This window comes from Falco naumanni, chromosome 9 (assembly GCF_017639655.2).
Source record: "Falco naumanni isolate bFalNau1 chromosome 9, bFalNau1.pat, whole genome shotgun sequence".
NCBI lineage: Eukaryota > Metazoa > Chordata > Aves > Falconiformes > Falconidae > Falco > Falco naumanni.
The window spans coordinates 7,398,700-7,411,926 of record NC_054062.1 but is presented as its reverse complement, the minus strand read 5'-3'; the positions used below and the strand labels follow the sequence as shown (position 1 = coordinate 7,411,926).

At 45.4% G+C, this 13,227-nt stretch overlaps 1 protein-coding gene across 11 annotated transcripts; it reads left to right on the top strand.

Moving 5' to 3' along the window:
• The first annotated feature begins 1,657 nt into the window (after positions 1-1,657).
• Positions 1,658-13,196, top strand: CARD9 (caspase recruitment domain family member 9). 11 transcript variants are annotated; one of them, XM_040606419.1, is made up of 15 exons: positions 1,660-1,866; positions 2,846-2,936; positions 3,400-3,565; positions 3,719-3,942; positions 5,059-5,196; positions 5,632-5,957; positions 6,398-6,577; positions 6,772-6,924; positions 7,411-7,536; positions 7,661-7,852; positions 8,387-8,428; positions 9,659-9,704; positions 11,172-11,242; positions 11,970-12,064; positions 12,892-13,196. In XM_040606419.1, the coding sequence occupies exons 4-15, from the start codon at positions 3,759-3,761 to the stop codon at positions 12,998-13,000; spliced, it is 1,662 nt and encodes a 553-aa protein (XP_040462353.1). In that variant the 5' UTR covers positions 1,660-1,866; positions 2,846-2,936; positions 3,400-3,565; positions 3,719-3,758; the 3' UTR covers positions 13,001-13,196. The 11 variants fall into 11 exon arrangements, 10 of the variants coding, with proteins under 10 accessions (XP_040462358.1, XP_040462354.1, XP_040462361.1 ...); XM_040606424.1 differs by lacking the exon at positions 2,846-2,936 and having other exon boundaries at positions 1,658-1,866; positions 6,772-6,909; XM_040606418.1 differs by lacking the exon at positions 2,846-2,936.
• Positions 13,197-13,227: the final 31 nt, after the last annotated feature.

The following is a 13,227-nucleotide window of genomic DNA, read 5'->3' as shown; positions in this document are numbered from 1 at the left end:
TGAATGTGATTGCTAATGAGAAAAATGAAGTTTGCAAGCTGCATGAAAACCAGGGAGAATGTGGCAAATGAATATGCATGTGGCTAAAACTGCAGGAGTGAATTAGGCTTGGAGTCTTTCTTGATTCTTCCACAGCCTGCCCCATAGAGACGTTGGGAAATCACTTAAAAACTTGTTTCTTCATTCATAAAACAGCAATTTCTGTCTTAGAGAGGTGCAAGGCTAGCTGAGTCAAAGCTGATAAAATCTAGTGGGAAAGTGCTGCAGAAAGCTTCACTCCACTGCACTGGCTAAGCTTCCCGAGTGTAGCGGTGAGTTAAGAGCGCTGTGAGTTGCAGCTCTTCTGTGAGGGCAAGAAGAGTTCTTGTTAGGCAGAGCTGGGGTCAGGGAGATAGTGGGTACCAATGTTACTGTAATTCGGTGTCAAGACATTACGGAGCAAAGGGAATGATTTTGAAGTGGCTTTCCTCTTTCAGTGTACTCTGTTTTCCATAAGCCAGCATAGATAACATTTTTCCAAGAAATCCAGGTGTGGCAGAAGCTGTGCCATACAGTTCTGTGTGTGATTCACCACAAGGCTGTTACTGTGAGGCATTGGTAGTAAACGTGATCTGCGCTCTGAATGATTGTTGTCCTTTGCAAGTGCTGCTCAAGAGATGCCCCTGTAATCTTACTGCTTGTGGAAAAACTTTGTATAGCTGTCTTTGTTCTTTTTCAGGATTAAACTGATCTTTTACCATAGAACAAAAACCCCTGAGGCTAGATTGGTCAATTAGCAGACATTCTGATTACCTTTAGCAAGGGCACAGCTAATAGAGGTACTGCATCTTTTTTTAGTGTAAAGCTAATTTAATGCCTAACAAGAAGCACAGGCTTAAAGAATCTGAGCATCTTTGCCCCACTCCTAATGATAACATGAAGAAACTCTCCAAAACTTAGAAAGCAGAACAAAGAGTAGAGTGGGAAGCTAATAGGAAAATGTGTCATGCTGCCATGGTATCAGAGCGTGTATGTTCTCAAGACTTTTAAAACAGACTGTTAGTGAGTTCTTGTTGCAGCTACAGTTCTAGGACTGTGGGAAGGTGGGGAGGCAGTCAAAGGTATGATGTTGATGCTTAACATCATTACAATGCTGCTTGCTGTGCTGCTTCTTTAATTACTGTTAGAGCCACAGCCTGTAATTTGAGAATCGTGGGTTATGTTCCTTGCCTTGCCAAGACTTGACTCCTTTTCCTTCAAAATACTGAATTGTCATAATCATGCTTGAAGCTTAAGGACATCCAAAATTAGAGGCATCGTTATAGAAATCATCCTTTTCAGCTGAACTCTAAACCAATAGAGTTCTTGCTGCCACCTGCTTTCTTGTGTAAAGATGTTAATGGCTGAAAGGCCATTTGAAGAGCCTTTTTCTTCTGTGTGGCTTTTGTCCCCTGAAATCAGTTGGACATACCTATGCCTCTGACCTTCACTCTTCTTAGTCTTTCTGACCACTACACAAAGAAACTTTCTGAACCCTAGCTGGTACTTCAGTGGTACAAAGTGAAAAACAAATCACTATATGTAATGCTACTGGCTGGCAATGTGACTTGCGTTTGTCTCATCCCCCATCACTTATTCTGGCTTCCCCTTTTATTTTTTTAATCCTTTCTGGGTTTTCTTCCCTTCCCTTTCCTGTCTCAGAGTATAGCTGAGTAGTTTCCCCTTTTCTCTTTTCTCAAAACCAGTTTTGCTCCTGGAATGATCATTGCTCTAGTCAGAATATAAAGGGAGGCTGCATCCAAGACAAGTCTTCTCAGAGACGGGACACAGATGAGTTTTGCTAGACCAGGAGAGGAAACAAGGAGGCTTTTGACTGCACAGGCTCAGGTTGGTCCATGTAATGCAGAATGCTTTATATTAATGGGAAAAAAAGAAGTATTTTGCAGCTCTGAGATAAGGTGTGGTGTTTATCAACAGGGGAGTGCATTTCTTGTAAGCTGATGGGGCTGGTTTGATGTCAGGCAGAGTATTTTCTCTATGATAAGTAATGATTACTTTTATGTCAGTCCGGCTTATTAAAAGTTAACTGACAATGTAATGTGTAACACTAGTGCTGAGGATGTTTGGAATCTTTCTCTGTGCTGGAGCAGAAAAACAGTGAAGGTTTGAGATGACCTGGGAGAGAAACACAGCAAGACATGTGTGAAATCCCAGCCCCTGTGTAGCTGCTGATGGTCAGAACTCTGTTCCCACTCTCCCTGCCCCTAAACAGGATGGCTAAAAATGTGAATTCTGAGGTTTCTGGCAGCCTTCCTGAGCCACTGGAAATGATAGTGGCTACTGCAGTCAACTCATACATGTGATAGAAGGATGGGAATTAATGATTGGGATTTCAGAAGGTACTCATTATGGAACAGTCTGACCACGAAGGGGCAAAGAAATAAAAATAATGCCACTTTCGTATTCAAAAGGCAAAGAAGCCTGGGTATAGAAGCATTTGGGTTTTCTGCATCTGTTTACCTGCACGCTTCCAGGCTGAAAAGTAGTTTTTCTGACCCTGCGGTTAATAGCAGGCCCTTGTTGGGAAGCAAGTATCTAACAGCCTCAGAGTATAGCTGCTGTAGCGGAGCACTGCAGCAGGCTCCCACCGAACACCCAGAAACACTTCATCAATGGGAATGCTTCCGCAGGCTCTTGGTGTGTCTGTGTGTTAGCCACACAGGTGGGGTTGTGAGCCTGAACTGCTGAAGCAGTGCAAGTGGGATCTGTGAGATCGTGAGAGGATCTGTGAGAGGCAGGTGGGATCTGTGAGGGGTGGCTGATCTTGTGGTTTCCTGGTGCATGATTTGTGCCTCTGTTTTCACAGTGAAAAACCTATACAGCTTTGTGTGCCCCTTTGCACATGGCTGAAGTACAGCACGCTGAAAAACAGCTTTTGTGATTACAGCTGAACACAGGTAAGGCTGTTGCCATTGGGAGTTTTGACAGAGCCTTTTGTGAGTGTTGGATTTAGTGACTGTGTAGTGAGACAGGAACACAGGGATCTCTGAAATGTTGGGAGGTGGAAAAGTGTGAGCTGTTCATAAAGCAGAGGCAACAGGCAATTAGGAGAGTTGTAAACAAATTTTCACTTCTTCAGAGGGTGGTTAGCTTCAAATTGGAAAGTTGCAGTTTGCCATCAGCTTATCCTGCTTTGTGTTCCACTGTTTTTGTATAGTTAGTGGGGATTAAAGACTTAATTCTAAGCATAGCTGAGCATCTGGAGAACCCTTGGTGAAGTCAGTGAGATTTGACAGCATGTTCTTGGGGTATGTTGTTGGGAATATCGAGTTAGCTGATTTTCATCTGTTTGTGGGGCTCTTGATGACTTGTCTCTTGCCAATAGACCTGTTGCTAAATAGTTTCACTTTCTTCTTGCAGCGAGTTCTGGGAGATGTTCATCTGCTTGGAGGGAGATGATCAAGCTTTGGTGACTTTGGTTTTCTCAGAATTTCACACTAGCTCTCCTTCGTGTATGTGTCAGCAGCATTGGTGCTAGGCTCGCAGCTGCTGACATCTCCAGTCTGGGACTGCCCTGTTCTTTCAGGTATGACTGTAGTGTGTCACCGTGTTCTGCAGGTGATTTGCAAGCAGTGAGTTAAAGACCACATGGGAAATGTGTTCCTGTATCTAAGATGCTTTTCCACTACTCTAGAAGGCTTAAAGTCTGCTTGTTTGTTTTCTATTTTTGTTTTTCAAGACAGGGCAACACAGCTCACTGATACTTCTCGCTCACCAGCATGTTGGAAGAAGATAATGATGAGACGTGTTGGAATAACCTGGAGAACTTCCGAGTGAAGCTGATCTCTGTGATAGATCCTTCCCGTATAACACCCTACCTCCGCCAGTGCAAAGTGATCAGCCATGACGATGAGGAACAAGTCCTTAACGACCCGAGCCTGGTCATGCGCAAGCGGAAGGCAGGTGGGTGAAGTGCAGCCTTTGGCCCCGCAGATGCTCCCATGTTCTGTCGGCTCTTGGGAGCAAATTGGAACGGAGTGCTAATGACTGGGCCTGAAAACACGTTGCTTCTAGGTTACCGTCTGCCTGTGCTTAGACACAAGTGTTGTAGGCACTGCTGTGCAGCCCCTTCGCCATCCCCAGCACGTCATTGTGGGGAGAGGAGGAATGGAGGTAGCTCTATCGATGCGTTCCTGAGCTGGGTGAGGGTGATGGGAGCACAGAGGGTGCGCAGCCTTATGGCGCCTGGATCTCTAGATTAGCGTAAGGGAGGAGGTTGCTTGGGTTTGACCCACAAGGCTATTCTTGTGTAACAATTTTGCAGAGGGAGATTTCCAAGATTAATTCATCATGTATTGTCCCTCGTTCCTATCTTCTAATGTTTGAGGAAACGCTGGCTACACATTAAGTAAATTCTTCGTGACTGTTCTATACTGTTTTGGTCTTGTTCCAACCAGAGAGAATGACAGAATTCATTATGCTATTAGTCTATCTTTTGAATTGGATTAACTTTTATTAATAAATTACTGAGGGTCACTGAAAAAAAAATTTTCCCTGTTTTCCAGATTGGGGAACTGTAGAACACAGACAAGAAGTACCTTGGGCTTGATTTGGTATGGCATATTTCTAGACAAAGTAGGGAACTGAGCTCAAAGTGTTGCTAGTCCAGGGTTTCCTAGGCTTGTCCCTGCGACCTCTCTAGTTATGTGCAGCATTCTTATGCCAGTCATCCTTTTTTCCCATATTTGCCTCTGGTATTCAGAAGCGAAGCCTTGAGCTGCGGAAACTCTTGTGGTGCTTTAACTTACCTTTTCTGTAATTATCAGCAGGATAAGACAAAGTGCTCTTCTGAGATCTACTTTTTGCACTCTACTATAGTAGGAGTGAGGTATAACGTTTAAATTTTAACTGTTCTTTCACAGTTTAAATACTTATATATAGTTACTGGGGAATTGACTGGGGGATTTGATCCCAGGGGCTGTAATCTGCATGTGGAGAAAGCGGAGCAATTTTTTCTTTTGTTAGAAATAGGTAGAGAGATAAATAAATGAATAGAATATCCTGTTTCTATTATTTCAGGTGTTCTTCTGGACATTCTTCAGCGAACAGGACACAAGGGCTTTGAGGCATTTCTGGAGAGTCTTGAGCTTTATTATCCACAACTGTATAAGAAGATAACTGGCAAGGAGCCCAGCAGGGTTTTCTCTATGATTATAGGTAACGTTTGTGTTCTGAAAAACAGCTCTTCATTTGGTGTTGCGGTGCAAATTAAGCGGGGATTCACCTGCACTTTTGCCTCTCCCCAACTTTGCTGAGCAGTCAGGGGCCTTCCCTGGCTTGCTCCATGTGCTTCGGAAGGGTTCTGGCAAGAATGGCTCTGCTGTCTGGTGTCACAGGCTGGATCTGGGAGGGTGGAGGAGGAAGCAGAAGGATCAGTTCTTCTGCCTGTTCTGTCAGTGACACTGTGGTGTAGACTGGCACAGAACAGGGGGGAAACTGCGGAGATAATTTGGTCACACATGCCTGCAGGGTTTGCATGCTTGTTGGTGGCATGTGATGATCCCAGGCTGAAGGGATAGGTGGGAACCTGTGCTCTGTGTGTGCCTGGGGAACAGGCAGGGCAGCCGTGGCTGACGCCTGCCCACCACACAGACAGTGCTGGGGAATCTGGCCTGAGCCAGCTGCTGATGAACGAGATCATGAAGCTGCAGAGCACCGTGCAGGAGGAGCGGCGGAAGGCCCAGGAGCTCACCATGTGGCTGCACGCCAAAGAGAACACGATCAGGGAGATGTGGGTGAGGGACAGCCTGCTCCGCAAACATCAGGAGCGGGCACAGAAGATGAAGGAGGAGAGGGACAGCCTGAGCAAGGAGCTGCGGAAGTGCAAGGATGAGAACTACAACCTGGCGATGTGCTATGCCAAACAGAGCGAGGAGAAGAGCGCTGCCCTCATGAAGAACCGGGACTTGATCCTAGAGGTCAGTCACCCTTTTCTCAAGGGTCACCTCTTTTTTTTCCCCATCTGAACTGATCCCTGGAAGGCTGTGCTGTGCACCAGACCTATCCTTCCTCAGGATGGTCTGGACCAGTCCAGCATAAAGTACTGTGCATATTCTCTAGCAGGTGGCATGCCTTGGTGGTCCCTAGCTCAGCCCTGTAGGTCCATGTATGACAACTTTTACTGTGAAGAATTAGGTCTTTCCCTCATTCAAGACTGTCCTCTCTCACCCAGGCAGTACAGGAACATCATGTTGTATCTGTTAGCGCACAGTGGGACTGTGGTCCCTGGAGCACCAAACTTCCCAAGGGAAACAGCTAGGGAGAAGCTTGCCTCATGTTTGTCTGGGAAATGGAGTGAGAACTGGTTTTGCAAGTCAGTTTTCTCCTTGTTACTGATGAGCTCTGAACCTTCTTGTAGATCGATCACTTGAAGCACAGCCTCATGAAGGCTGAGGATGACTGCAAACTGGAGCGTAAGCACACGATGAAACTGAAGCACGCCATAGAGCAGCGTCCAAGCCATGAGGTGATGTGGGAGATCCAGCAGGAGAAGGAGTTGCTCTTGGCCAAGAATCAGGAGCTGGAGAACACTCTCCAGGTTGGCAGGGGTTGTTGAATATGGACTCCCAAGAAGGGATTATTTGTAGCAGCCAGGGCAGTGATGGAGCTGCGCTGAAGATTGTGTGGGTTGGCTGTGGCCTTGTTCTGCCAAGTCAGAGTACTTAGGATCGTAGGGAGAGAGGTAATATGAAGTTAGATGGTTGCTGTATCTCAGTTTGTTTGTTTGTCCAGCAGGTTGCCAGGGAACAGAATCTGGAGAACAGCCTCTCCAAGGACACTCTGGAGAATGACTGTAGCCAGATACTAGAAGAACGCCGGGAGCTGATGAACACCATTTACAGCCTTCGCAAGGAGCTGCGGCGAGCTGAGGTGCTCCAAGACAAAGTGCGTGATGCAGTACAGATTACTGCTGAGGGTCAGTGGGTAAGACAGGCAGACGAAGCACCTGCAGTGTCTTGCCTGTGATGCAGAGGGGCTGCTCAGCAGCAATCCTCACTGGCCCTACTCTAGTATAACTGTGTTAGAGTGCCTTTTCTCAACAGACTATAATATTTCAGCATTCTGTGTCTGTGGCATTAACTGTTACCTGTTAATGCCTTTGTTAATTAACAGTTCCTGCCTCAGCCTGGAGGGTGATGGGAGCTTTTTTCATGATTGGCAGCTCAGATAAATGTAAATCCATCATGTTAGCAGTCCTCCTAGTCATGTTGACCGACCTTCTGGTTGGCCTGGCTCCAGCTGGACAGTCTGGCAGAACTTTGACGTTCCATGGAGGTCTGGCTATAGCAATCTGTGGCACAGAGCAGAAGTGGTGAGAGTCTAGCTCAGATTCTGCCCACAAGCAGGGTGGTTTTGACCTTGTCTCAACAGTATGCAGAGGAAAAAGAGATGCTTGAACTACAGTGTGTGTCTCTGAGGAAGGACTCCCAGATGTATAAAAAACGGATTGAAGCTGTCTTGCAGCAAATGGAGGAAGTGGCTTCAGAAAGAGACCAGGTGATAAAACATTCCTCTTGGAGCTGCTGTTAATCCTTGCTTTGCTGCTTGAAGTGGGCAGATGCTGTAACACTGAATGTATTGTTGTGTGACATGCTGTGGCACGTGTTATCCCTTACACCAGGCACTCCTGACTCGAGAACAGTTCTATATGCAGTACTCCAAGAACCTGGTCGAGAGGGACGCTTACCGCAAGCAGGTTCGGGAGCTGGGGGAGCGATGTGATGAAATGCAACTGCAGCTTTTCCAAAAGGAGAGTCAGTTACTGGCTACTGAAGCCAAGCTGAAAAGGTTGCAGCTGGAGCTACCCACACCGGTATGCCTGTGGGGTTGTCATCTGTCTGATGGGTTGGGAAGCTGAGCGTGGGGCCAGAGTGTGGCTGTTTAAATTCAGCAGGCAGTGGCCAACTGCATGGATAACCATTTCCGTGCAAGTTCTGAGTTGAGAGAAATGAAAGATGACAGTCCCTATTACCGCACCCTAGTTCCAGGCAGGGATAAGCTGGGCTGATGCAAGCTGAGGCCTTCTGTTCGTGTTTGGAGCACATCCAAAGGTGATGAGGGGATCCTCAGCTGCCAGAGAGCGAACTCTTATTTAGAGACTGTGTAAGAGCCATTTGGATGAAATTAGGAGCGTAGGGGTGCTAAAGTTTCTGGAAGTAAATTAGGTATAAAGGGGTTTTTAATTAGTGTGGCATCTTGTGTACTTTCTCCAAGTGGTTAGACAGCAGTGTCAGAGGGAGGAATTCCACACTTCTATGTTTTCTGGAGCTTTTAGTGTCCGGTGTACTCCCTTACTGCCAATTCCTTGCTTATGAGAAATGACTAATTTATACTGATTTCATTTCAGACCTCTGACCTGGATGATACCTCCTCCAGAGATTCCCAGGAAGTGAGTAGGGTGCCTTGTTTACCTTTTACTTTCTTCTGGGATGGTTTCAAATTCCTCACTTGTGCTCAGTTCCCCAAGTAACAGCAGTTTTCAGTCCATGGCTCAGGCTCATTTCAGTGATAATCAGAAAGTCCAGAGGCAGCAAAACAGACCAGTGACAGAATCTGCTTGTGTCTTGAGATTTCTAAGTGTAGGACCCAGTTATGGCATTAGTCAGCGAGATTTGTTGAGTCTAAGCATATCAGGGGAATTGAATTATTTTGAGTTGCTTCTAATTGTCTCTCTTGTGGGAGAACAGGCAAAAATAAATCTTACTCAGGGGATGTTGGTAGTAAAGAGTTTTCACTTCTGTCATGGCTTAACCCCAGCCTGTAATTTAAGTACCACGTAGCCACTCACTCACTCCCCCCGCCCCACAAAGGGATGGGGAGGAGAATTGGGAAGGAGTATCAGACTTGAGGGTCGAGATAAGAACAATTCAATAATTGAAACAAAATGAAAGTAGCAGTAATTATAACAATTATAATTAAAAGGAGGGAGAAGGGGAGAAGAACAAATCCAAAGGGAAGGGAGAAAAGAAAGTAAGTGATGCGCAGTACAGTTGCTCACCACCTGCTGACTGATGGCCAGCCAGTCGCCCAGCAGTGATCAGCAGGGCCTGGCCAACCCCCCCTATTTTCTATACTGAGCTTGACGTCCTATGGTATGGAATACCTCTTTGGCCAGTTCAGGTCAGCTGCCTTGGCCGCGTTGCCTCCCAATTTCTTGTGCCTTTCCACCCTTCTGACTGGCAGGGCCTGAGACAGTGAGAAGTCCTTGACTTCCTATAAACATTACCTAGCAATAACTAAAAACGTCAGTGTGTTATTAACATTGTTCTCACATCAAATCCAAAATGTAGCGCTGCAGCAGCTACTAAGAAGAAAATTAATTCTATCCCAGCTGAAACCAGGACAACTTGGTTTATAACTTTAGTGTGGAAGCGATTGTCACATTGTCTAGAAGCAAAAAGTATAAATGAGGCCAAAGGAGCTGGATCTGTTAATGGAGGATAAATCCATCAGATCTGTAACTTCTGGTTCAGTCTGCTGTTTTGCTGACAGCAAGGTGAACTAGGGAAAGGTCGGTTCTACATGTCCTGTTCCTTACATTCCTCCATCTGTGCCTAGCTACTGTGTGAGGCAGGATAAGGGATGGTTCTCATGTTCTTGCTTTGTTTCTGTCCCATAGCTTACTCTTCATGGTCATCTAGATGAAGATACACAGCCGACTAAAAGTAAGGCTTTTCCTGGGAAAACAGAGTAGAGTTCTTGAGAGCATGGTCCAGTGTTTCAAAGAGGCAGGAAAATACATTCCTGGGTTTTGTTTTTAGAGAATAATAGGTAGTCTGACTGGGGACTCAGTTTGTGAGAGGTGTTTCTCGGTGGGGTGTGCTTGGCACTCTGAGTAAGACCTCTTTGGGGTGACCCAGAACAGGTACCCATACATCAAGGCATTCTGCCATACCACCACCTTCATTACCTATAAAAAGGAAAACATGTCCCCACATGCTGGGAACAGTGAATGCTTGAAAGCCCTTTTGAGGTAAAAAGCTCCACAGACTGTTTTTTTTACTGCATGGTCTCTGAAAGGGTCTTTCATATGGCTGAATGACCTGGGAAAAGTGATGTCGTTAGACCATCCTAGGACCTTGAGTAGTTTGGATTTTTTTTTGTTTGTTTGTGTTTTTTTGTTTTTTGTTTTTTTTTGAGGTAATCTTGTCTACTGAATTTGTACAGGAAAAGTCACGTGGTACATTTGAGAAATAGCTCCTGGGTGCCTTTTTTCCTCCAACTCCTTTTGCATTTGTGGCAGAGCTGAGAACAGGAAAAAACATCCTTCCACTTCAGCTAGACCATGTGGCTTTCTCCAGGGATTTTTCCCTCCCCTCTTCCCTTTTATGTTGCAGGCTGTTTTCACCAAAGCAGAACCATGTAGTTAATGCTGTCACTGGTTCTGTTTCTGTGGCATCCCCAGTGGAAATGACTCAGCAGTGTGGAAAGGAATTGATAGGCTCCTCCAAGAACTTGAAATTCTCTTTCAAAACATGTTGAGAAAGGAAGTAAACCAGCACAGTAGAAAAAAAAAATAATCTGTTTTGATCTCCTGGAAGATCCAAATGATCTTTTTGTTCTTTGAGATGGGAGATTTTTCACAAAAACTGAACAACACTGATCCAAAAAGCCTGTCATTATTCTACCTCAGTCAGTTCAAAACCGTGTGTCACGTTACCTGATCACTACATATTGATTTTTACTAAAATGTGTGAAGTGCCTTGGTACGCACAGCTTAGTTGCTGGGGAACAGGGATGAATTGTGGTTAAAATAATGATAAACGTGATTTCTTGTGGTGAACTCTTAACATGATTATTTTTTAAAATGACGCTAAGCAGAGGTGCTACTTTGCAAAGGTTCATTTTGCTCCTGCATAAGCAGAAACTGGAAAGCTGCTGTCTCTTTCTGATGAGGAACTCTGTCATCATAAGCAAGATACAGGGTTCAAGTAAAATGAGAAGTAACTCTTGCATTGATCACAGGACTGAATCCTGAACATTTTGAGGCTTGGTTTCAGTTCTGCTGTTAACTCTGTGTAGTGCTGGGCAGCTGTTACGTTACAGCTATTGCTGTTTGATGAACTGGTGGAGGGAGAAGTTACTTCGCAATGGCATCTATGACTAAAGCAGTGATTTTTTCCTTCTTTTAGAAGATTTCCCTGAAGGACAAGACCAGCAATTTAGCACTCGAGAGAGCAGTCTGCCTCCAAAGTCACCAAGTGTAAGAGAATCTTTGTGAGCTCTTCTTTACTATGGCTGGGTTTGTGATCTTTAATGTTCTTCTTAATGACGGATTTACCAGGTTTGAGAAGCATGTAACCAGCTACTGCTTTTCCAAAATCTAAGCACTTTTTGCAAAATTCACCCTCCAAAAAGGGTGAGCTCTGAACAGCAGAACACTTACAGTGATTATTTCTCCATCTGTGCCTAGAAACTTCTAATTACTTTCTAGCCTTAATCTCTGGGTATGGATGGTCTCCAGTTTAATTGTCTGCAGTATTACTGTTGGTACAGGAAACAATCCCAGATTTACAAATGGGAGGGAATAAAGATGGTAAGAATATGCGAAACAGTATGTGTTACCATCCTGCACACACGATATTGGGCAGCCCAGAAATGAACTCGCTTTTTTCAGTCTGTAGGCCCAAGCAGATGTAGGAAGCCAGCTCTGTGCAGTAGACTGCTTTCCTGGAGGAGGGTTTTGGTAGTGAACAGCTGTTCTTGGTTATCTGAAAGCATAGGCTGCCATTCTTTTTTTCTCTTTCACGTAAATGTAAAATGATTCATTGCGCAAACAAGTCAGAGAGGAGAAGTGACCAAGCTTCGCTGGGTAGGGTGCAGTATCTCACTATGCAGAGGCTAGATGCAGTACATCAGCCCCCAAACCGGCCACCTTTGCAAACAGGTTTCACTACCTGGTGCTAATATTTGTTTGATTTTTTTTGCAGTTCAAGGAGTGTGGCTTAGCCAACGAGGAACTGGCAGAAAAGGAGCGGAGGAGGATGAAGGACTGCTTTGAGCGTTACCGAAGGTCTGGACTTCAGTAAGCAGGACTAATTCAGAGATACCCATGTAATCTAACTGATTAGCTTGTTGTATGTATTTCCTCTTTTCTGTCCATCCCCAGCCCCCAGGTTTGATTCATGGAGGGCACAAATTCATTACAGATCTTCTCTTCAGAGTCTCATGCTGAACTGGTTGAGACTCTTTTAGTGCTAGAGGTAGCCAAGATAGCAATGATTGCATTTGCTCCGGACCTTGCACTCCCTTCCACAGCAGGGAGTGGAGGGCACTCCAAAGATCTGCTAGTTTAATAGGTTTGATAGATTTCTCCCCTGTGAGTGAAATCTGACATTCGCTGCCTGTCTGCCACACTGCTGATATTCAAGATCAGGCTCCCACAACTGTGAATGGGAGCTGATTTCCACCCTTGATACTTGTTTGAAGGCCTCTCCTAATGCCTGGTGTCTTCACAGATCAGCACCTTTGTGGAGCCTGAAGCTAATGAAACCCTTGCGAAATAGGGACCTTAGTTCTAGAATTGGGTAGAAGTGCTCCTAATGGCGCAGTAAACTACTCTTTTAGACTGTTGACAATGTTTTTGTTAAAGAAAGGACTTTGGGTAGAATTTCTTGGCTTCTTCAACTGAACATCAACACACCACACTTCAGGGAATGTAAGAATATCTACATCAGTCTGGGGCAATTCTCTTTACCTTGTGCTTGCTGGTACTCACAGTGGTGTTGGGTGTGTGGGCAAACCGTCATGTTAATTAAACACTAAACGGGTTGATACGCACTAAACCTCCCCCCGTGAGCTCCCCAATGCCACTTGTTTGCAGAAAACACCTTCTAAAACTGAAACGTCTAGTCTTGTTTTCAGAAAGAGAGCAATGCGGAGGGTCCCGAAGGACCGACACCACGAGGCAGACTGGGAGAACACCACCGGCAGCGACAACACCGACACCGAGGGCTCCTGAGGGTTGGGAGCCCAGCTCCCTCGGCATGGCTCTCTCAAGGGCCTCTTTCATTTGAAAGCATCTAAACAACCAGTTATGATAGTCAGCGTTTGTAATGGGATGGTATTTTTCAGCTCTGCTGTCCGTGCGTCTGTCGCTCTCTGAGAAAAGCAGTGAGGCTGGAGATGCGTAAATAAAATAAACGGGATTAAATATTCGCTCCCTGCCCGCGGGTGGGCTGCTCGTTG

Coding starts and splice junctions, on each gene's coding strand:
- CARD9 (XM_040606420.1), top strand. CDS start 3,759: ATGTTGGAAGAAGATAATGATGAGACGTGTTGGAATAACCTGGAGAAC. Junction 3,943..5,058: donor CATGCGCAAGCGGAAGGCAG/GTGGGTGAAGTG, acceptor CTATTATTTCAG/GTGTTCTTCTGGACATTCTT. Junction 8,429..9,658: donor CCTCCAGAGATTCCCAGGAA/GTGAGTAGGGTG, acceptor TCTGTCCCATAG/CTTACTCTTCATGGTCATCT.